The sequence below is a fragment of the Eubalaena glacialis genome, chromosome 3 (assembly GCF_028564815.1).
Source record: "Eubalaena glacialis isolate mEubGla1 chromosome 3, mEubGla1.1.hap2.+ XY, whole genome shotgun sequence".
Taxonomy (NCBI): Eukaryota; Metazoa; Chordata; class Mammalia; order Artiodactyla; family Balaenidae; genus Eubalaena; species Eubalaena glacialis.
In genome coordinates, this window is record NC_083718.1 from 55,221,900 (window position 1) to 55,247,130 (window position 25,231).

At 36.8% G+C, this 25,231-nt stretch overlaps 1 protein-coding gene across 2 annotated transcripts in view; it reads right to left on the reverse strand.

Moving 5' to 3' along the window:
* The window catches only part of RASAL2 (RAS protein activator like 2), a 376,664-nt gene that overhangs the window by 166,015 nt on the left and 185,418 nt on the right, over positions 1 to 25,231 (reverse strand). For both annotated transcript variants that reach the window (XM_061183077.1, XM_061183076.1), the window contains exon 3: positions 7,687 to 7,813. In XM_061183077.1, the coding sequence (XP_061039060.1) occupies positions 7,687 to 7,813 (127 nt within the window). The remainder of the gene's footprint in view (positions 1 to 7,686; positions 7,814 to 25,231) is intronic.

The following is a 25,231-nucleotide window of genomic DNA, read 5'->3' on the forward strand; positions in this document are numbered from 1 at the left end:
TGGAGAAAGAAAGAAATAATAAAGATCGGAATAGAAATACAAGGAGACTAAAAATAAAAGAAAGAAAGATCAATGAAACTAAGAGAAGGTTCTTGGAAAAGATAAACAAAAATTGATAAACCTTTAGCCAGACTCATAAAGAATACAAATAAAAAGAGAGGTACCAAATAGATGAAATCAGCAATGAAAGAAGTTATGATTGACCACACAGAAATACAAAAGACCATGAGATTACTATGAACAATTATATGCCAATGAAATGGACAACCTAGAGAAATGAACAAATTCCTAGAAATGTACTATCTCCCAAGACTGAATCAGGAAGAAACAGAAAATATGAACATACTGATTACCGGGAAGGAAACTGAATCTGTAATTTTTAAAAAACTACCAACAAACAAATGTCCAGGGCCAGAGGGCTTCACAAGTGAATTCTACCAAACATTTAAAGAGTTAACACCTTTCTTAAACTAGTCCCAAAAATTGAAGAGAAAGGAATGCTTCTGAACACATTCTACAAGGCCACCATTGCCCTGATAACAAAATCAGATAGACACAACCAACAAAAAAGAAAAAAAAGATTACAGGACAATATCACTGATGAACATAACATGCAAAAATCCTCGGCAAATATTAGCAAACCAAATTCAACAATACAATAAAAGGATTATATGCCACGATGAAGTGGGATTTATCCCAGAGAAGCAAGGATAGTTCAATACCTGCATGTCAATCAATGTGATACACCACATTAACAAACTCAAAATAAAAAGTATACAATCATCTCAACAGATGCAGAAAAAAGCTTCCAACAAAATTCAACATCCATTTATGATAGAAACTCTCAACATAGTGGGTATAAAGGGAACATACCTCAACATAATAAAGGCCATATATGACAAACCCAGAGCCAATATCATATGAGACAGTGAAAAGCTGAAAGCATTTCCTCTAAGATCAGGAACAAGACAAGGATGCCCACTCTGTCCACTTTTATTCAACACAGTACTTGAAGTCCCAGCCACAGCAGGCAAGAAAAAAAGAAATGAAAGGAATCCAAATTGGAAAGGAAGAAGTAAAACAGTCACTGCTTGTAGATGGCATGATACTATATATAGAAAATCCTAAAGATGCCACCAAAAAAAACTATTAGAACTAATAAATGAATTTGGTAAAGTTGCAGACTACAAAATTAACATAAGAAATCTGATGCATTTCTATACATTAATAACGAACTATCAGAAAGAGACATTAACAATCCCATTTACAATTGTATCAAAAAGAATAAAATACCTTGGAATTAATCTAACTAAGGATTAAAACACTTGTAGTCAGAAAACTATAAGATAATGCTGAAAGAAATTAAAGACAACATGGACAAATGAAAAGATATACCGTGCTCACAGATGGGAAGAATTAATATTTTTAAAATGACCATATTATCCAAAACAATCTATAGATTCAATGCAATCCCTATCAAAATACCAATGACATTTTTCACAGAAATAGAACAAAATATCCGAAAATTTGTATGAAAACACAAAAGACCTCAAATAGCCAAAACAATATTGAGAAAGAAGAATAAAGCTGGAGGTATCACGTTCCCTGATTTCAAACTATACTACAAGCTACAGCAATCAAAACAGTATAGGACTGGCACAAAAAGAGACATATAGATCAATGTAAGAGAAATAAACCCATGCTTATATGGTCACTTAATCAATGACAGAGGAGGCAAAAATATATAATAGGGAAAAGATAGCCTCTTCAATAAATGGTGTTGGGAAAACTGAACAGCCACATGCAAAAGATTCAAACTGGACTACTTTCTCACACCATATGCAAAAATAAACTCAAAATGGATTAAAGACCTATATGTAAGACCTAAGACCATGAAACTCCTAGAAGAAAACATAGGCAGTATGCTTTTTAACATTGTTCTTAGCAGTAGTTGTTGGATCTGTCTCTTTAGGCAAAGGAAACAAAAGCAAAAATAAAGAAATGGAACTACATCAAACTAAAATGCTTTTTACACAGCGAAGGATATATAATCACATATACTTTTATATATATAAATTTAATAGTCAATTTAAATAATGAGTGCTACTATACACAGTCATTATTTATCACCATTTAAAATTCTATTACTTAATGAACTTATTTACAAAACAGAAACAGACTCACAGACTTACAGGACGAACTTATGGTTACCAGTGGGGAAGGGTGGGTGGTGGGGATAGATTGGGAGTTTGGGATTGACATGCACACACTGCTATATTTAAAATAGATAACCAACACGGACCTACTGTATAGCACAGGGAACGTGGCTCAATATTCTGCAATAACCTAAATGGGAAAAGAATTTGAAAAAGAATAGATACATGTATATGTATAACTGAATCACTTTGCTGTACACCTGAAACTAACACAACATTATTAATCAAATATGTTCCAATACAAAATAAAAATTAAAAAAAATAAAATTAATGTGAAAAAATAAAATTCTATTATTTGAAAAATGGAAGGATATGTTTCTTGTAATATTAAATCTTCATTACTCTCATTTCCCTTTCTTTCAATATTATCATTACCACCTTGTATTTTTATAGAAGACTCTAGCATCTTGAAAATACTTCAATACTCCTAATAGTGAACGTCTTGGGAATAAAAAGAGTCATTAGTTTACACATAAAGTTAGACCTCAGCCTAATTTAACAGAGACGGTCAGGGTTAAAGCTAAGATTTGAATAATCAATATCCTCTAATAATTTTGATTAAATGAGTTATCCTTTTCAATAATTTTATAAATGTCTTAGTATATGCTGCTTTTTAATATTCCTTTTTAAAAAATTTCCTCAAATTTTCATCACTTGGGTCAATAAACTTAGGAAAACATAGGTGCAAGGTTGGTTTTTCCTCAAATTTTTTCCAGTTTACTTTCCCTTTTTTTTGGTGGTGTTATTTTAGATTTTCTGTTTGACTTCTTCATTTACATAAACATGAAAATTTCGCACAGCTACATTTGACTCTAAAAGACTTTTAATATTTTTTTCCTATGCTTGCTAACATGTATCCAAGGCATACTATGTGAAATTATAATTTTAAGTACATTTACCAGATATTTCTGGGTTTTGAGGACTCCATGATAATGAAACAAATGTGATATCATAGGCACAGTTTTTTAAAAATCCAGAGATTTTGTAAGTAAGATCATGGGGTACTTTTAAGATTTTATCTCAATGTAATAAAATAGAGGCATGGAGATCTCTGCAGTCTTGAATTACTAGATGCTTGGTTTTGAATGTGTCAGTTCAATTTGAACGTTGGTTTTGAGAATTGAGAAAGCATGCACTTATGAGTGTTTGCACTTTCTCATTAAACCAGCTTTATTATCACGTTTCTGACATCACCTGCAAACAAGGGTCTTGCTCACTTCAGGCTCCGACTTTGCTTTGCCCATTTGGGCATCAAAGCATTAACTTTACTGGAATGTCAAAGAAACACAACAACCAGACTGGACAAGTTTCTCAATTCACCTTTGTGCTATCCCCCAGCCAGGCAGCAGACAACATGCAGTAGTAGAGACACATTTTCTTCTATAAATGTATGCGTCACAAAAATGTTGTCCACTGTTCAGCTTTCACTTTTCCTCTATTTAACAGTGTTCTCGAAAGGTGTCCAGTGGCTTTTAAAAAAAAGTTGAATTCATGTAGGTTATATTTACATTGAAAATGAATATTTACTCGTTCTAGTTCATGTGGTCAATTTATATACCTCCCTGTATTGTTTGTATGCAAAGACCCTACCATCTGAAGAAGTAATTTCCTTTTGAAAATTCAGTAAATCATGCTTTTGCATGGTTTCAATTTGAAAAATCTTTTTTTTATGAATAAATTAAAATCTGGATATTGTTACCAGGGGAAAATAGTTTTTTCTAGGTTTTCTAAATTTGGAAATGGGTGCTTCAGGCCAGATATTCATATGCCTTAAGAAAATATCTCATTTTCAACAGAAAAAAATTTGCTGTATCAAAATCTGTGTCAAATGCCAGGGTAAATATAAATTTTTTGTATTTTGGGTAATCTGTAAGCTGCTGAATGCAAGAGACTGAGAACTAGCGAGTGAGAAGGACATTCTGGGCTTAACCACTCCCCACTCTGCCTCTTCACACACACTTTTTTCTTCTAAGTTGTTGACATTTATTAGGTTTCCCATCACTATGAATTTGCTCATGTTGAACAATGTGTGAGGCAGAAATAGAGGCCTTCCCATCCTTCTTACATTCATGTTTTTTCACCAGTTTGAAGTCTCTGAAGGACGGTAAATTGGCAGCCACTAACAAAAGTTCTTCACAGATCCTTTATATTCACAGGGCTCTTTTCTTTTATGAATTCTCTGAGGTAGAATAAACGATGCATGTTTTTCATGAGTGGGCATTTCTCCATAGCTGACTGCCTCACACCTGAAATCAAAATGTATGCCATGGTTTTACATCTGCAAAAACTGATCTGTCCTCCTTGGGGTTCCTCTACTGGTGAGGAACAAAGAGAATGCAGAGCTTGCAAAGGGAAAGAACCCTGCAAAAACAGAAGGGCTTCCCCACACACTTGACTTACTTATTTGGAAACAAAATTCTATATTTTCATTCTCTTTCTCTGGTCCATCCTTTACTAATGCTTCCTCATCTTCCTGACCTCTAAATGTTCCAGGGCTTAGTGTTGAGCTTTTCTCTTCTACCTAAATACACTTCCCTTGATGATCTCACTCAATCTCATGGCTTCAAACACCATCTATTTGCTAAAAGCCTGAATCTGTATCTCCAGTCTGTACTTCTCCCTTAATTTCCAGACTCACTTATTTCTATCTGTGTATCTAATAAGATCCTCAAACTTAAGATGTCCAAACTGAGCTCCTGGTCAGTCCCACTTTCAAACTTGCTTCTCCCAGTCTTCCTTATTTTAAAAAATAACTTCATTCTTCCGGCTGCTCTAGCCAAAATTCTTCACTCTTCTGTTTCTCACTTCCCACATCCAATCCAACCAGCGAACTGGCTTGTTGGCTCCACCTTCAAATATAATCTGGTCACTTCTCAGCCCTTCCACTACTACCATTATGGCCCAAGTTCTACCATGTCTTGTCTAGATTATTGCAATAGCACCCTAATTAGTTTCTAAACTCCCATTCTTGCTTCCCTAGTCTCAGTATAGAGGTCAGTGGCTCCCCACCTCCCAGAGTAAAAGCCAAAGCTCCTATGATGACCTACAAAACCTTTATGATCTGCTTGCCAAAGAGCTCAATGATGTCATCTCCAACTACTCTCGCCCTTGTTCATTCCATTCCAGTCTCATTGGCCTCTATGCTGTTCCTGGAACACTCTTAGCATATTCCTACTTTATACTAGCTGTTCCCGAGTGAAACCCCTCACTCACAGGTATCCACATGCATTATACCCACACTTTTATCAAATCTTTAGTCACATGTCACTCAACAGTGGGGCATTCCTTGGTCACCTTAGCTAAAATTATACTTCCCTGACACTTCCTATCCCTGATCCCTACTTTATTTTTTTCTCTGTACTTATCACCTTCTAGCACAGTATATATTTTACTTATTACTCTTGCTTATTGTCTGTCACTACTCAAGAGAATGTAAGCTCCACTAAGGGAGAGGTTTTTGTCTACTTTTTTTTTCACTGCTATATCTCAAGTTCCCAAAACAGCATTTGGCACATAGTTGACACTCAATAATTATTTGCCACATAAATGAATGTTTTTAAAAAATAAAAATCAATAAAAGCCACACAATATACAACAATAATAGTATATACTATGAATAGGCATCAATAATCTATCTTCCTAACTAAGAATTTTCTAAAGGCAGAAATCTTATCTCTATCTCTTTCCATTCTTAGGGACTGGCATAAATGTTACATATATAGCAATTGCTCAATTAAATAGCTGACAGCAGGAAATTTTGCCTCAAGACAAACCACTGAGAAATAAAAATAGAACAACAGAATAATTATCTAATTCAACATTAGATTGGCATGTAAGGAAGAATGGCTCTAAAAGTAGTCTTTTTCTCTCTAATATTTATGGGCCATAGCTCCTAATGCTAATTTAGGACATCCACTCCAAAAATGATCATGGACTGCCATGAGTCAAGGTGGCTGCCAGACTTGTTGTCAAGGACAGAAGGTGGAGGATTGGCTCTGGACTACACATCTTGGCCACCTCATCTTAGTTTGTCTTTTGGACCTGTACCTGGAATGTTGGAGACATTTAACAATTTACTACATATTTCTCTCCTATAAAGTCATAATAATTATTCAGACTACAATTACACTTCCTCAAAAATCAGCTGACTTTTGTGGATCAAAGTGTGAATAGTCAAAGGACCCTAGAGAAGTGGCAAAGAGAGTCATCAACATAACATTACAAATAATGACAGCAAAGGAGTTGAAAGAAGGTGACTCTGAGCTAGTCCAATTCACATAGAACTTGTATGTGAAATACAAACAGGCTATAAAATGGTTACATCCAGGAAGGTTTGCAATATAATTTAAGCCCACACCTAAACTGGTTTCAACACATGCTAAAGAAGTACAATGGATGCGAGGAAAATTTGATTTTTCCAAGTATGACCCCTTGGAGAAAAGTGTTTGCTAACCTGACTAATGTCTAGAAAAGCAATAAATGTCACAGGATAAAAAGAGAACTAAGGGATTCAAATTCTGACTAAGAATCTGAGCTCCATTTAGAAAATGAAAGGAAATGAAGGAAAAGGCAAAAACAAACAAAAAAACCAAAACCCTGATTTTCAAAAATACAACAAAATCACAAAATTATCCATACTAACAAACAGAGACAATAAATGATTCTGTTTTATCTACCTACTAAATGTCTATGACTAAATGTTTAGGTTCACTAAGCAAACAATAATACCACAATGCAAAACACCAAAGCAACTCCTACTTTTCAAATTCTTTCATTATTTTATTTAATCTTAATTATGTTCACTTAAAATTACCTGACTGGTCTAATTATTTAAATACCATTGGTAAGCATGCAAAACACCAAACAGAATCATTTGGTAGGAAACAGAGAAAGAGCAGCTTTGATATTGACATTAATTCCTTTAGTATATAACAACTCAAGTGGGGTTTTTTGATGTCTCCCTTCTGTCACCCACTCCAACCACAGTCCTGAATATAATTTACATGGGTCATATAAAATTAGCTCAGCTAAACTAGCCTAATCTGATATTACATTATACAAGACAACACCAGGAGCTGTGTGAACAGGGCACAAAACATTCAATACTAAGTTTCCAACCAAAACTGGCTCCCCAGTGAATCTCAGTGCCTCAATAAGATCACCTAATGTTCTTTCAAAATTTAAAGCCAAGCAGTAAAATCAGAAACAACACATCATCCGGCTTGCCTAGGAGTTTACAGAAACCAACTAGCGCTCAGATAAATTTTCTCTCTGTAAAATAACTTTGCTGCCACTTGGTTATAAAGAATAAAACTTTCTAATGATCTCTAATTCTTGGTTAACATACTATATTTTAAAGTACTTACTTAACAGTAAATGAAGGGTGTTTTGTTTTATTGTAACACTCAATAACAAGTCCATAAATTACCGGATAAAAACTAGGAATTTCTTGCCTTTTACATTAGCTTACCCAGTTTAGCGGCGCCCTCTGGTGGGTACTCAGGAAACTGACCCTCGGAAGGGACACTGACAGTTCTCCTCAGGCATCGCCCTTTGGTGGAATCTGTCTGCTGCTCCTGTCCTCCCTCCACAGGTATCTAGTAAACCAAAAAAGAGATGAAACTTAATAGTGCCATAACTACCTTCTGATTGAATAACGTTTTTAATTGATGAAGGTAGGAGTGTGTAATCATCAGAGCAAAACAGAAGAAATGTAGAAATAATGTATGCACAAAGGCTAAAGTCATTACCCTTTTTCAGGAATCTTTTCTTTAAAAATAAAACTGAAAGATCAGGAAAGGTGAGTATGCAAATTAACTTACATGAAGTATGTACAAATCACATCCAGGTGTGTAACTGCTTAGGGAGCTCAGAAAACAAAACACCCACACAAATAAGATTCTTTTACATCAGAAACTGGTTCACAAGTCCCATTCCTGCCCAATCGTCAATAAGGTAAATGGAAATAAAAGTTGACCAGAAAGATTTCACTCCAAAATTCTCTTAAAAGAAGGTTTTGTTAGATAAAAGTAGTAAAATCAACCAAATTTTCTCCAATTTTAAAAGTAAGCACTTAGCGATAGTTAATGAAATACTATACTACCTATACACGTTTTTAGTGTATAGATACTAATTGATACATAAAATGGCATATTTTATTCCACAAGTGAGATTAGTTTTTGAAATCCTAAAAAATACTTTTTCTGGCATAACTTTTTTTTGTTTGTACATGTGGAATAAGAACTATGTATGGTACAAAAGATCTCTAATTCCGTTAACTATTTTACAATTTACGCACTGGTTATCACTGTAGCGTAATGGGATGGCTCTAAGTTGCTTTTTTTTTTTTTTTTTTTTTTTCAATTTCGGTAATTCTAAAAGACCAAGTCATCTTACTTTGGGGGTAGAGGGCAAAGACTTTTCACAATGAGATTTTATTAATAACCTCTATCAGACTTAAGAATAGTATTTGTAAGATCTTAAATAGTTTGGTAAAATATGTCAGGAATTATGTCACCAAGGCAGTTGCCCAGGAATCATACCTCCTCGCCTCCCTCAAATGGAAACTAACTGCCCTTATCTGAGTTTCATGCTCAATTACAAAAGGAGGAAGCTGCAAACAGAAAACCAAGAACTGGTTAGAGCCAACTAGGCCCAAGATGGCAGAAAACCTGATGTCCAGTGGACCTTGAGCCTCACGGTACGTTCACTGTAATACATTAGCATGCTAAATGACACAACCATGAGCACCATGACAGTTGACAATTGCCATGACAACTGGAAAAGTCCATACAAGGACTGAAAAGGGGTGTTGCCTCAGTTCTGGGTCCAAACCACAGCCTTGTTCTCAGATATCTTATGAATACTTCTCTTTACTCAATTCTTTCCCTTTTACCTGGACCCTTCTATATCTATGGTGTCTCAGCCCGAATCAGGTTGAGAAGTTGATTTGCGAACTAAATTCCCACACTCCTCCATTCTTTGGCCAGTTTCATTATTGGCTGTGTGAATCTTAGTGGAAAAAGAACCTCTCCGGCTGAGACCCCTCGGCCTAGGCTAGGACCCTGGTGCGGGTCCAGGCAACCAATTCAGTAACAATTAATCATAGTCTCTAATTCTTATGGCTCCAATACAGACATTTTTAACAAATTTCAATAATAATGGCTCCAATACAGACATTTTTTAACAAATTTCAATAATAATGACTAGCATTAAATTCTTTTTTTTTTTTTTTAATTTTAGATGCCTGCTTTTAAATTTTATTTATTTATTTTTGGCTGTGTTGGGTCTTCGTTTCTGTGCGAGGGCTTTCTCCAGTTGCGGCAATCGGGGGCCACTCTTCATCACGGTGCGCGGGCCTCTCACTATCGCGGCCTCTCTTGTTGCGGAGCACAGGCTCCAGACGCGCAGGCTCAGTAATTGTGGCTCACGGGCCCAGTTGCTCCGCGGCATGTGGGATGTTCCAAGACCAGGGCTCGAACCCGTGTCCCCTGCATTGGCAGGCAGATTCTCAACCACTGCGCCACCAGGGAAGCCCGCATTAAATTCTTAGTATGTGCAAGGCTAAGGAATTTACATGTGTGACATTATGAGGAAGCCATTATTATTATCCCCTTTTCACAGAGGAGGAATAATTTATCTCTCCAGATGATTACTATGGGCATATCAATTGATCCAGCAAAACTGGAATAGATACGGGCTTAAACGTACATGCTTTCTGCTTTGCCTCAGTAATCCAACTCCTAAGACTGGGGTCAAGGGGATGATACCAAGGGAAGCTTTCTCTGTGCTACTGAGAATTTGAAGAGCAAAATTCTAATGTCTTCATAAGGGCTGAAAATTCTCATACTCTTTCCTCATTTCCTCATGACCATAACTACGGTTACTGCTTGCACACTGAGAAACCAAATGGTGGAATTAAGAAAGGTAAAATTCTAAAAAATAAGGGAATATCAAATAATAGCATCAGTAAAGCTAATAAGTCTTCTAAAAGCTCTCTGTAATATAAAACTTTAAGAACAGTAATCTAAGTCATCCACCCCTTTCAGGATGGAAATGATCTCTACTTAAATAATTAAAAGAGTAGCACCAAGAGGTTAAATAACTCCCTCCTAGTAAGAAAGATAAAAATGTATCCTCTACCTGCCTTAGGAAAGAATGGAGGTAAATTTGGAAAAATAAAAAAGTAGTCTGGATCTTTGAACAAACAGATGAACATAAATAAACATAACTATTTTTGTAATAGTTGCCCCCAAACTCCTATTACCTGAAATAATGAAGGCCTAAGCCATAGAGAAAAGAGCTATTTTTGACATTTTAGGAGGGAATGACCTACAATCTTATCTGTGGAAATTTATAAAGGCCATATCCAGGAAAAAGAAAGAAATGGTTTCTATTATCATATACTTTGTCTCTATCATATCTAAGAAGAGAATAAATAAAATATATCAAACTTCTTATTTGGGCCTAAACTTCACTCACAATTATATTCTCAAAGTTTCAATGTAGACTCTTCATTTCCCACTGTTGAAACTTGAAATATGATGAACGGTTTTATTCACAGTATCACTCTTAAAGTTGAGGGCATTTTATCTCTGACACAGAATATAAGGGAGAATACTATTTACTTTTATTCTAAACGTGTGTTTCTTAAGAATCATTTGCTTTTACAACACCACTGACTGTTTCTTACATAAATAATTCTTTTAAAGATATTGACCTGCTTCTTAAAAGTTAGTATAATATTTCAAGTATCTTCAAATGAACTAAGCTGGAGTTTACAAATCTTAGTATACAGCCAAAGAAAATCAGTTTTAGAAAAGACAATTTTAGAAAAACGATTCTGTCCATTCTGATTGTCCTAATTTAGTTTACTAGTTCACATTTACTTGTTTACACTGAATTAGTCTAAAAATTGTATATCTTTCAGGTTCGGTAACATAAGAGAAATTTTTCTTTTTCTTTTTTTTTTTTTAAACCGTTTTGCCTTGTATGATGCTTCTTCTGAGCCTTCTTTTTCTTCAGGGAGAATGGTGACCATCACTGTCTTTGACTGCCTATTGTCCAATGCCTGAAAATAGCTGCTATATATATTTTTTTTTGAATTTTTGAATTTTATTTTATTTTTTTATACAGCAGTTTCTTATTAGTTATCTATTTTATACATATTAGTGTATATATGTCAATCCCAATCTCCCAATTCATCACACCACCACCAACCCCATGCCACTTTCCCCTCTTGGTGTCCATACGTTTGTTCTCTACATCTGTGTCTCTACTTCTGCCCTGCAAACCGGTTCATCCGTGTGACTTTTCTAGCTTCCACATATATGCGTTAATATACGATATTTGTTTTTCTCTTTCTGACTTACTTCACTCTGTATAACAGTCTCTAGATCCATCCACATCTCTACAAATGACCCAACATCGTTCCTTTTTAAGGCTGAGTAATATTCCATTGTATATATGTACCACATCTTTATCCATTCATCTGTCGATGGTCATTTAGGTTGCTTCCATGACCTGGCTATTGTAAATAGTGCTGCAATGAACATTGGGGTGCATGTGTCTTTATGAATTATGGTTTTCTCTGGATATATGCCCAGTAGTGGGATTGCTGGGTAATATGTGAATTCTATTTTTAGTTTTTTAAGGAACCTCCAAACTGTTCTACATAGTGGCTGTATCAATTTACATTCCCACCAAGAGTGCAAGAGAGTTCCCTTTTCTCCACACCCTCTCCAGCGTTTGTTGATTGTAGATTTTCTGATGATGCCCATTCTAACTGGTGTGAGTTGACACCTCATTGTAGTTTTGATTTGCATTTCTCTAATAATTAGTGATGTTGAGCAGCTTTTCATGTGCTTCTTGGCCATCTGTATATCTTCTTTGGGGAAATGTCTATTTAGGTCTTCTGTCCATTTTTGGATTGGGTTGTTTGTTTTTATAATATTGAGCTGCATGAGCTGTTTATATATTTTGGAGATTAATCCTTTGTCCGTTGATTCGTTTGCAAATATTTTCTCCCATCCTGAGGGTTGTCTTTTCGTCTTGTTTGTAGTTTCCTTTGCTGTACAAAAACTTTTAAGTTTCATTAGGTCCCATTTGTTTATTTTTGTTTTTATTTCCATTACTCTAGGAGGTAGATCAAAAAAGATCTTGCTGTGATTTATGTCAGAGAGTGTTCTTCCTATGTTTTCCTCTAAGAGTTTTATACTGTCCGTTCTTACATCTAGGTCTCGAATCCATTTTGAGTTTATTTTTGTGTATGGTGTTAGGGAGTGTTCTAATTTCATTCTTTTACATGTAGCTGTCCAGTTTTCCAGCACCATTATTGAAGAGGTTGTCTTTTCTCCATTGTATATCCTTGCCTCCTTTGTCATACATTAGTTGACCATAGGTGCATGGGGTTATCTCTGGGCTTTCTATCTTGTTCCATTGATCTATGTTCCTGTTTTTGTGCCAGTACCATATTGTCTTGATTACTGTAGCTTTGTAATATAGTCTGAAGTCAGGGAGTCTGATTCCTCCAGCTCCGTTTTTTCCCCTCAAGACTGCTTTGGCTATTCAGGGTCTTCTTTGTCTCCATACAAATTTTAAGATTTTTTGTTCTACTTCTGTAAAAAATGCCATTGGTAATTTGATTGCATTGAATCTGTAGATTGCTTTGGGTAGTATAGTCATTTTCACAATACTGATTCTTCCAATCCAAGAACATGGTATATCTCCCCATCTGTTGGTATCATCTTTAATTTCTTTCATCAGTGTCTTATAGTTTTCTGCATACAGGTCTTTTGTCTCCCTACGTAGGTTTATTCCAGGGATTTTATTTTTTTGTTGCAGTGGTAAACGGGAGTCTTTCCTTAATTTCTCTTTCAGATTTTTCATCATTAGTGTATAGGAATGCAAGAGATTTCTGTGCATTGATTTTGTATCCTGCAACTTTACCAAATTCATTGAGTAGCTCTAGTTTTCTGGTGGCATCTTTAGGATTCTCTATGTATAGTATCATGTCATCTGCAAACAGTGACAGTGTTACTTCTTCTTTTCCAATTTGTATTGCTTTTATTTCTTTTTCTTCTCTGATTGCTGTGGCTAGGACTTCCAAAACTATGTTGAATAACAGTGGCAAAAGTGGACATCCTTGTCTTGTTCCTGATCTTAGAGCAAATGCTTTCAGTTTTTCACCATTGAAAATGATGTTTGCTGTGGGTTTGTTGTATATGAGCTTTGTTATGTTGAGGTAGGTTCCCTCTATGCCCACTTTCTGGAGAGTTTTTATCACAAATGGGTGTTGAATTCTGTCAAAAGCTTCTTCTGCATCTATTGAGATGATCATATGGTTTTTATTCTTCAATTTGTTAATGTGGTGTATCACACTGATTTGCGTATATTGAAGAATCCTTGCATTTCTAGGGTAAATCTCACTTGATCATGGTGTATGATCCTTTTAATGTGTTGTTGGATTCTGTTTGCTAGTATTTGTTGAGGATTTTTGCATCTATATTCATCAGTGATATTGGTCTATAATTTTTTTTTCTCTGTAGTATGTCTGTCTGGTTTTGGTATCAGGGGGATGGTGGCCTCATAGAATGAGTTTGGGAGTGTTCCTTCCTCTGCTTTATTTTGGAAGAGTTTGGGAAGGATAGGTGTTAGCTCTTCTCTAAAAGTTGATGGAATTCACCTGTGAAGCCATCTGGTCCTGGGCTTTTGTTTGTTGGAAGATTTTTAATCCCAGTTTCAATTGCATTACTTGTGATTGGTCTGTTCATATTTTCTATTTCTTCCTGGTTCAGTCTTGGAAGGTTATACCTTTCTAAGAATTTGTCCATTTCTTCCAGGTTGTCCATTTTATTGCATAGAGTTGCTTGTAGTAGTCTCTTGGGATGCTTTGTATTTCTGCGGTGTCTGTTGTAACATCTCCTTTTTCGTTTCTAATTTTACTAATTTGAGTCCCCTCCCTCTTTTTCTTGATGAGACTGGCTAATGGTTCATCAATTTTGTTTATCTTCTCAAAGAACCAGTGTTCAGTTTTATTGATCTTTGCTATTGTCTTCTTTGTTTCTATTTCATTTATTTCTGCTCTTATCTTTATGATTTCTTTCCTTCTACTAACTTTGGGTTTTGTTTGTTCTTCTTTCTCTAGTTCCTTTAGGTGTAAGGTTAGATTGTTTATTTGAGATTTTTCTTGTTTCTTGAGGTAGGCTTGTATTGCTATAAACTTCCCTCTTAGAACTGCTTTTGCTGCATCCCATAGGTTTTGGATCGTGGTGTTTTCGTTGTAATTTGTCTCTAGGTATTTTCTGATTTCCTCTTTTATTTCTTCAGTGATATCTTGCTTATTTAGTAACGTATTGTTTAGTCTCCATGTGTTTGTGTTTTTTTCCCTGTAACTGATTTCTAATCTCATAGCGTTGTGGTCAGAAAAGATGCTTTATATGATTTCAATTTTCTTAAATTTACTCAGGCTTGATTTGTGACCCAAGATGTGATCTATCCTGGAGAATGTTCCATGTGCACTTGAGAAGAAAGTGTAATCTGCTGTTTTTGTTTCCTTATTAATTTTCTGTTTGGATGATCTGTCCATTGGTGTAAGTGAGGTGTTAAAGTCCCCCACTATTATTGTGTTACTGTCACTTTCCTCTTTTATAGCTGTTTGCATTTGCCTTATGTATTGAGGTGCTCCTATGTTGGGTGGATATATATTTATAATTGTTATATCTTCTTCTTGGATTGATCCCTTGATCAGTATGTAGTGTCCTTCCTTGTCTCTTGTAACATTCTTTATTTTAAAGTCTATTTTATCTGATATGAGTATTGCTACTGCAGCTTTCTTTTGATTTCCATTTGCATGGAATATCTTTTTCCATCCCCTCACTTTCAGTCTGTATGTGTCCCTAGGTCTGAAGTGGGTCTCTTGTAGACAGCGTATATATGGGTCTTGCTTTTGTATCCATTCAGCGAGCCTGTGTCTTTTGGTTGGGGCATTTAATCCATTCAGTTTTAAGGTAATTATCAATATGTATGTTCCTATTACCATTTTCTTAATTGTTTTGGGTTTGTTTTTGTAGGTCTTTTTCTTCTCTTGTGTTTCCCACTTAGAGAAGTTCCCTTAGCATTTGTTGTAGAGCTGGTTTGGTGGTGCTGAATTCTCTTAGCTTTTGCTTGTCTGTAAAGCTTTTGATTTCTCCATCGAATCTGAATGAGATCCTTGCCAGGTAGAGTAATCTTGGTTGTAGGTTCTTCCCTTTCATCACTTTAAATATATCATGCCACTCCCTTCTGGCTTGTAGAGTTTCTGCTGAGAAATCAGCTGTTAACCTTATGGGAGTTCCCTTGTATGTTATTTGTCATTTTTCCCTTGTTGCTTTTAATAATTTTTCTTTGTCTTTAATTTTTGTCAATTTGATTACTATGTGTCTCGGCGTGTTTCTCCTTGGGTTTATCCTGTATGGGCCTCTCTGCGCTTCCTGGACTTGTGTGGCTATTTCCTTTCCCATGTTAGGGAAGTTTTTGACTATAATCTCTTCAAATATTTTCTCGGGTCCTTTCTCTCTCTCTCTTCTCCTTCTGGGACCCTTATAAGGCGAATGTTGTTGTGTTTAATGTTGTCCCAGAGGTCTCTTAGGCTGTCTTCATTTCCTTGCATTCTTTTTTCTTTATTCTGTTCTGCGGCAGTGAATTCCACCATTCTGTCTTCCAGGTCACTTATCCGTTCTTCTGCCTCAGTTATTCTGCTATTGATTCCTTCTAGTGTATTTTTCATTTCAGTTATTGCATTGTTCATCTCTGTGTGTTTGTTCTTTAATTCTTCTGCGTGTTCGTTCTTTAATTCTTCTAGGTCTTTGTTAAACATTTCTTGCATCTTCTCGATCTTTGCCTCCATTCTTATTCCGAGGTCCTGGATCATCTTCACTATCATTATTCTGAATTCTTTTTCTGGAAGGTTGCCTATCTCCACTTCATTTAGTTGTTTTTCTGGGGTTTTATCTTGTTCCTTCACCTGGTACATAGCCCTCTGCCTTTTCATCTTGTCTATCTTTCTGTGAATGTGGTTTTTGTTCCACAGGCTGCAGGGCTGCAGTTCTTCTTGCTTCTGCTGTCTGCCCTCTGTTGGATTAGGCTATATAAGAGGCTTGTGCAAGTTTCATGGTGGGAGGGACTGGTGATGGGCAGAGCTCAGTAAAACTTTAATCTGCTTGTCTGCTGATGGGTGGAGCTGGGTTCCCTCCTTGTTGGTTGTTTGGCCTGAGGCGACCCAACACTGGAGCCTACCTGGCTTTTTGGTGGGGCTAATGGCGGACTCTGGGAGGGCTCACACCAAGGAGTACTACCCAGAACTGCTGCCAGTTTCCTTGTCCTCATGGTGAGACACAGCCACCCACCACCTCTGCAGGAGACCCTCCACCACTAGCAGGTAGGTCTGGTTCAGTCTCCTATGCGGTCACTTCTCCTTCCCCTGATTCCCGATGCGCACACTACTTTGTGTGTGCCCTCCAAGAGTGGAGTCTCTGTTTCTCCCAGTCCCGTCGAAGTCCTGCAATCAAATCCCACTAGCCTTCAAAGTCTGATTCTCTAGGAATTCTTCCTCCCGTTGCCGGACCCCCAGGTTGGGAAGCCTGACGTGGGGCTCAGAACCTTCACTCCAGTGGGTGGACTTCTGTGGTACAAGTGTTCTCCAGTTTGTGAGTCACCCACCCAGCAGTTATGGGATTTCATTTTATTGTGATTGTGCCCCTGCTACCGTCTCACTGTGGCTTTTCCTTTGTCTTTGGATGTGGGGTATCTTTTTTGGTGAGTTCCAGTGTCTTCCTGTCGATGACTGTTCAGCAGTTAGTTGTGATTCCGGTGCTCTTGCAAGAGGGAGTGAGCGCACGTCCTTCTACTCCACCACGTTAAACCAATCTCTGGCTGCTATGTATATATTTTTGGTTCAGTCTTATTTTGTTTGCAATGGGAGGGCTAGTCTTGTACCAGTTACTCCAACACAGCTGGTATCAAAAGCCTCTTATTCTCTCTTATCCAAACTACTAATACAGTCTCTTCACTGGTGATATTCTGCCCCTTAAATCTATCCTTCACATAGTTACCAGAATATTTCTAAAATGCAGTTATAATCATTTAAGGTACACCTCCGTGAGATTCCTCCAATAACAGATCTTTCTCTGGCACTATACTTATACATGGAATCATAATTATTCATTTGTGCAACTAATTCCACATAAGTTAACAGCTTAACTTACCAGTCATTCTGAGACTTAAAGGCCTTCAGTTGCTTTCCTTTGCAGTGTTTTTCAAAGAAGTGATGGTATGTTTGTGTGTGCATGTGACAAGGGACATATCTCTCTGCTTCAACCAGAGCATAATTCGGAGTTTATCTGTTGTACAGGGCTTCTGCATAAGCTTTTCTACAAAAGGCGTTGTTCTGCTAAAAGAGTGTTTTGAAACTAATGTCTTACAGAGCAAGTGCAAGTTCCCTGATATAGTATACCAGGTTTTCCACAATCTGGCCACTGTATAAGTAACCAGCTTTAGACTTTACATACTAGGAACACCAAATTGCTTGCATTTCCCTAACATATTCCTTATGTTATAGTTCAATGCCTTTGCTTAGTTTGTCCTCTCAGCCTGAAATATTTTCCCTCACTTTCTTTTCTATTCTATACCTGCAAGGTAAACTCCTAACCATCCTAAGGCTTAGGACAGGCATTGCTTCTTCCAGGAACCTTCCTTTCTATCAGTTCCCTAAGGGAGGTTAAGGTACACCTCCCTGAGGTTCCTCCAATAATAGATCTTTCTCTGGCACTATACTTATACATGGAATCATAATTACTTATTTGTGCAACTAATTCCACATAAGTTAACATCTTAACTTACCAGTAAATCTCCAAACCTTAAAACAGCTCCAACTCACAAATGAATAAATGAATATTTGATGGGTAGAGATGGGGGCCATTTTAGGCAAAGGAAATAACATAACATCAGCCAAGAAGTTGGTAGGCATACTATTTTTTTACTGTATTTGGAACCAGGAGTAGGCCAATTTAGCTACAGCCTCTTAAGGGGAAGAAGTGGGAGAACACCAAAATATATTATAACCACATGGGAGGGCTTTAATACCAGGCCATGAATAATTCAGGAAGCACTGGGAAACAATTCAAGTTTTTAGATCAGAGGAATAGTAGTCTCTTAATTGGTCTGTCTCCTTCCTACCTTTCCCTCTTCCAATACATCTTACAGATTAATATTCATAACACATAACTTTGATCCCCTTCCTTTCTTAAGCTTCCTTTGGTAATTGCCCATTGTCAATATAGCATCTTAATGACACAGACTACAGTGCTTTAGAATAAATGGATTTCTTTCTTTTAGTCTATCCAGTTTACTTGTGCTATTTATCAAATGCCATTTTAAAATTATTTTTCCTATTCCCACAACCAAATTTGGTACTGGGGAGAGGGGAAAGAATTGTGTCTTATTCTTTGTAACTCCTAACAGTGAATTCACATACAGGGGCACATTATGTATCTGCTGAATAACTTGAAAGTAGTTCTGAATGAAATATGCCATGGGTAGTTTACCCCAGGATAAATAACACTTGATTTTAGCTGCTTGCACAAAGGCTAACTGCTATTTTCATCAATATATCTGAGTGTAAATACTGTTTTCCAAAATCATGAAAAATATTTTAAAATATTTTGAAATTGCATTATTACTACCTTGCTGCCTTTACACTAGCATCAAGCTTTTAAAATTCCAAATACAGAAAGTAGAGTCTGACTGAAGAAAAAAGGAGCCACATTTACCATTCTTAATGCCTTGTTACTGCCAAAAGAAAGGAGCTCACAAATTCAGCTTTCTTTTGTATTTTTATACTGGCTGCACCCTGGGGAGTTCATGATTATCTTCTCTACCATTTCCCTCAACTCCTTAATCTCTAGTTTATTTGGTCTTATCTCTTGCAAGCAAAATGGAATTCAAATGGCCTCCTATGTCCTCTTTGAACGGGTTGGTGCCAAGCCAGCTGGGGCCTATCCTGGCATCCGGGCAGGGAAGTAAATTCATAACACATAAGCAATGTCTATTTGGCACAACTTGCATGAAGCAATTTACTGAATCAGTGAATCATTTCTCAAGGTGATACTCCTGGCACCTCTTTCAGCATTCTGCCCAGATGTACTCTTCTGTTACATTCCCATTTTGGAAACTAGTGTACTTAACACTCTTCCCATGTACATTGCCCAAGCAAACTTTTTCCCATTTCTGACAGGAAACATGCAGAGTTAAGAGACAGCATTAAAAGATCCCACACAGTGAATACATGAGTGATACTAGACTAATATAATCCTCCCACATTCCAAAAGTGCCTGGCTAAGGATTCAGTTTAAACCCTTACAGAACCCTCTTAATTGATCTTATTAATACAGCAATAAACACCCCTGTGATTAGTTGGTTAAGGTTTAAAACAGCTTTTTAAGATAATTTTAGCAGGAAATTCCTTAAAGTCCTTGTTTCAAGGAATTCTAAATTGTTCAACGCAAAACTCCAAAGATAAGAGTTATATTCTTCATGATAATGTGGGTGGAAGGTAAAAAGAGTGACAGCATATTCTGGTCCTTCCACAAAGAAGGAAAAAAAAAAAAAAGGATTTCTAAACTTTTCCTATCATGAAATTAACAGAATATTAAATAAAATTCAAGTAGCAGGTATAACAATGCCTTAACATTTTCTTATCCTAGAGATTTAATCCAGTTTCTCCAACTTATAGTGGTAGAACATACATGTCTCAGGGCATTAAACTGCGTAAACTTGTCATCCCTTACCTGGTCTATTGCAATAACATAACTCATCTATTTCCTTCCGATCCCTTTCACTCAATTTTCCACGTGATCAACAGAGTTACTTTTCTAAGAAGTAAATGTGATGATGTCATTGCCCTGTTAAATACCTTTCCATGGTCCAAATCATTTCTAGAATAAAGTCCAAATTCCTTAGCATGGCCTTCAAGGCACTTTATTATTCAGCTCTTGCCAGCTATCATTTTTCCTCTTGCAAATTATATTCCAAGAATTCTGAACATTTTGCAGTTTGCCAAAGAGATATAAGATGTTTCTTGACTTTGTATCTTTATATATACATGGAATATCTTTCCCTTCTTTTCCTCCAAGTGAGCTTCTATTTGTCCCTAAAGACATGGCTCAATCATAAATTTATCTGTAGATACTTTTTTGGCATTCTCTACTTTAAACGATAACTCACCCCAGGCAATATCTTAGTTAATCTTTCCCTTGTGGTAATGTAATAATCTTTTTAAAAAAATTGTACTGAGGTGAAATTCACGTAACATAAAATTAACCACTGTAAAGTGAATAATGCAGTGACATTTAGTACATTCATGATGTTGTGCAACCACCACCTCTGTATCTAGTTCTGAACAGTTTTAACTTTTAATTTACCTCAATGTGTTCCCGACAAACTGCATCTTTGCAACCACAATACTTTACACCTAACAGATGCTCAATAAATAAAGATGGAATTTCATATTCAACAATGGAAAAGCATCTTATGGATTATTTTTCCCCTCTTTTATTATCCAGTCTTAGAAAAAATATGTAATTACACCTCTTGTTGTGGGAAGACTTATCACATAAGAAAGAAAAGATAGAAGGTTCGTCTCCTCTCAAACTTAAATTTAAAAAATGGATATTCAGGAATCAAAGTTTATAATGTGGCTTTTTCAAAATTTATTCAACAAATATTTGTTAGAATTTACTTATGTGTCAGGAACTGTTCTAAGCACTGAGGGATATAGCACTGAAAAAAACCAGACAAAATCCCTGCCCTAAAAGCTTATATAAAAGAGACAATAAACATAATAAATAAATTATATAGCATTTTAGAAGGTGGTAAATGCTATAGGGGAAAAAAAATACAGCCAGGTAATTAGATCGGAAGTTCTGAATGGAGATACAGGGAGGGGTTGCAATTTTGAATAAGTTGGTGAGAGTAGGGCTTATTGAGCAGGTGATATGCAAGCAAAGAGTTGAAGGAGGTGAGAAAGTAAGTCATGCAAATATCTGAGGGAAAAGCCAAGGCTAAGGTCTTGAGGCAGGAACATGCCCGATGTGCTTAAAACAGTCACGAAGCCATATCCAAGTAGAGGTGTATAATGGACAGACGGATATATGAGTCTAGAGAAGAGAGATGTGTAGGATTGAGATAAAAAATTAAGATCATCAGCTTTAGAGGGTATTTGAAGTCATAAGATTGGAAGAGATTCCTAAAGAAGTGAGGTCCACGGACTGAACTCTGTAGCACTCCCCTGTTGAGATTTGGAGAGTAGAAGAGAAATCTGCAAAGATGACTCAGAAGGAACTGCCAGAGAGACAGGAAGAAAACTAAGACAGCACAGTGTCATGGAAGCCAAGTGAAGAAAGTGGTTCTAGGAGAAGGAATGAGTGATCAACTGCATTAAATGCCACTAACAGATTAAGTAAGACAAGAAGTGAGAACTGACCACTGAATTTAGCAATGTGGAGGTCACCAGTGAGCTTAACAAGAGCAATTTTCACAAGGTGGTATAGGTCAGAGTATGAATGAAGTAGGTTTAAGAGAGAATGAGAGAAGAATTAGAGACAGTGAGTTTAGAAGTTACCAGAATTTTTGCTGGTAAAGGAAGCAAAGAAAGGGGTGGTAACTGGCGGTAGAAGTGAGATTAATGCAGGCTCATTTTTTCTTTTAAGATGGGAGAAATAATAGCATGCTGATGGGAACGGTCTAGTAGAGAACAGAGAGTTGAAGATGTAAAAGAGGTAAGGGAGAACTGCTATTGACACATTCCTGAATAGGCAAGAATGGGCACAAGGGGAGGGGCTGACAGTTGGATTGTAGGCAATCCAACCACAGTGAAAAGAGGGAAATCAGAGTATAAGGAAATAGTTGCTGGTGGATGGGTAGACATGGTAAAAGAGCTCTCTTTTGAGTGGCTGAATTTTCTCATTGAAATAAGCAGCAAAGTAATCAGCTATAAGTGAGGGTAATAGACAAGGAATTAGAATAGAAGAGGAAGCATGAAAAATCATCTTAGAAATCATCCTGGATTGTGCTACTCCAAGTGTGGTGCAAGGTCCTGTGCTGTTCTGCAAACTGTTTGTTAATGGTCCACAATAAACAATTTAGCAACACAGAAATTGAGAATTGTGCCTGGTGTGATCAGTGGATTCATCTCATTGTACAGCACACTCTCCATGAACATGTACAATTTTTGTAATTCTATTCCTTCTTTTCCTATGTTATGATTATTATTGAACTGTAATTTCATTTTTGTTCAATCTAATAAAAATTTGGACTTAGACTTTTGTCTTTTTAAAACTTCATTTTTCTTCACAATTCATATTATTGTATTTTATTGTTCATGATGAGGTAGGGAAAAACTTGGTCCTTTACCACACGTAGATTGAGAAGCACTAGTCCAGTAGAGTTGGAAAGTAATTGGACTAGGAAATGTTTTGTGATTGCCAAGCAGCATTAGAGGCTCACATGAGATTTGTAGCCATTAGTTTAAAGACTGTCAGCAGGGTGGAGTGATTTTCTCCAGACACATTATGCTGCATGGAAGCAGGGCAGGATAGATGAGGAGCAGGATTTAACTGACCTATCACATTGCCAAGCGAGTATGATGATGCAAAAAAAGGGCAAGGAAATAGTATGCAAAGATTAAAATGACTGACCATGGAATTCAAGCTGGGAGAAGAGGGAAGAGAGGATATCAGAGGTATGAGGGGCAGAAAAGGTGACAGGATCAATGGCCCATAGGTCCCAAAGGATTGAAAAACTGTTGGAAAAAGGGATGAGCTAGAAAGATAGGAGGTCAGACAGTAAGATGCACACAATTGAGAATATTGAGAAGTTGTAGCAATGAGGCAGGGTAGAGGAAAAGATTCTTGGAGGAGAGGAGTTCAAGGAACTTAGAGCCAGTGTGTTGAAAGAATCATCTCTGCAGATATTGGAATCCTCACAAGTTAAGGCTGGCGTAGTGCTGGAAATAATGATAATGAGCCAGGAGCTAAAATCAACAAGAAATGAGGAGAAATGATGGGGGCCGGGGGTGGGGCTGGAAGATGACTACAACATGGGACTCAGAGTCCGGGCTTTATAGGGAAAATGAGGGAGAATAGACAGGAAGCAGCCATGAAAGGAGAAGGATGCCTACTACAGGCAGCATGGTATGAAGGCTGTGGGAAAAAACCAGCCATCACTTGACAGAACTTCACAGATGACAGTGTCCTCAGGAAAGCTACTGGTTCTCACGAGACCAAGAAGTGAAGGAACTGCTTCAGAAAAGGGGTGGAAGAAACAGCTGATTTGGCTGATGATGGACTGTGAGTTGCAGAGGGCATAGACAAAGGGTTTCAAGAGGTGGGAAAGGATGAGTGGAAGGCAGGGACAGAAAAGAGGATTTACAGAGCGATATGCAGAAGAGAAAATGAGGGGTTCCCCAGATGTCTAGGGCTACTCTTGATGGCTGGCATAAAAAGCGATAAAGTACATAAGAAATTGTTTTAGAAATCATTCATCATGGACAGTTATTTTATGGGACTAAAGGGAGCCCAAGCCTGGATTACTCAATTGATCAGTAATATTTAATCCATGTATTATATCTTGGTTCTAGATAAGGAATGCTCTTGACCTTATGCTATCTATCTTTAGGCTATATCATTTCTTACATTACTAATTGAATAAAATGTAGGTAAGGGCAAAAAGATGGCAGATGATATGTTCATTTCACTCCTTATTAATAGCTCTGATAAAAGACTGCTGACAGATTCGATTGGTTTAAATGCACGTGTTAAATTATCTGTCTATTCAAATTGGATAATTAGAAATATTCTACACTAATATTCACTCTACCAATTTTTATTATGTATCTACTTAATAGAAACAAAGCAACATGTACTATACTGTTCCAGAAAGGGCTGATCTTTATTGAATTATTTTAATAAAATTAAGTTTAATTATATTACAATACTGGAAAAGGGTCATGGGTAGGGAGATGGTAACAAAAGTAAGGGACATTTTTCAATGGTTGGAGAAAAAGAATAACCAGGTTCATAGAGGGCACATTAGCCAGGCCCTTGCAAGGAAGAACTGCCTATGAAAATAAAAGAAGAAACTGAAATTGCTTTATTGCTATGACCTTGCCTTTACGATGTTAAAGAATGCTGAGTAAGAGAAGAGATGCAAAAGAAAAGGGACAGAGGGGGAGGAGAGAGAGAAGAGAAGAGGGAGGTAGAGATCCACAGACTAGAATTAAGAAATGTGTTTTTTGTGCACTGCTTCCTCTGAACTAACTTTTCCAGAGGGATGGCTTATGAAATTGATATTCTACCTACAGCTTTCTAGTTATTTATATATATTTTTGGCAATTAATCTTTCTCCATCATTGAATGAGATCTCTTCTTCTCCTCCCCTCCCATTATCCCTCTTCTTGTCAAGATCATACTAATTTTTTTATGTTGTGGAGCTCGGGAGTAGGATGGTTTTTTGGCCTTACCAAGTCAACTATCCAATAAATCACCAATAAGCAAATGAATTATTTGGATGTGGAAGGATTTGTACACTGTAATAGTTTGAGCAGTAAAGTAGTACTAGTATATGATAAGTTCAAGGGTTTTTTCACTTACAAGAACAGAAAGTTTACCTAGAACTAGATGTCTGTGCTAATTACATTCTGTCTGCCTCTCCAGATCTACTCTCTGCCCGTCTCTCCCTTGCTGTGCTTCAGGAAACAAATCTCTACAGAACACATCAAAAGCAATCTTTTCCTTTCGCTTCAAGTTAGGTTTGGCCAGTAGGTAACACTGGCAAGAAATCAGAAAGCAGGAAAGAGACCTGGTGTGTCTGTTCTCCCTTGCTTCCTCCCTGCTGGTCATTTTTGTTTTGGTAGAGGCTGTGTTCTTTTGTGTATAGCCATAGCAACTGCTATGCAGCCCTTTCATGCAACTACAGTTCTCTGG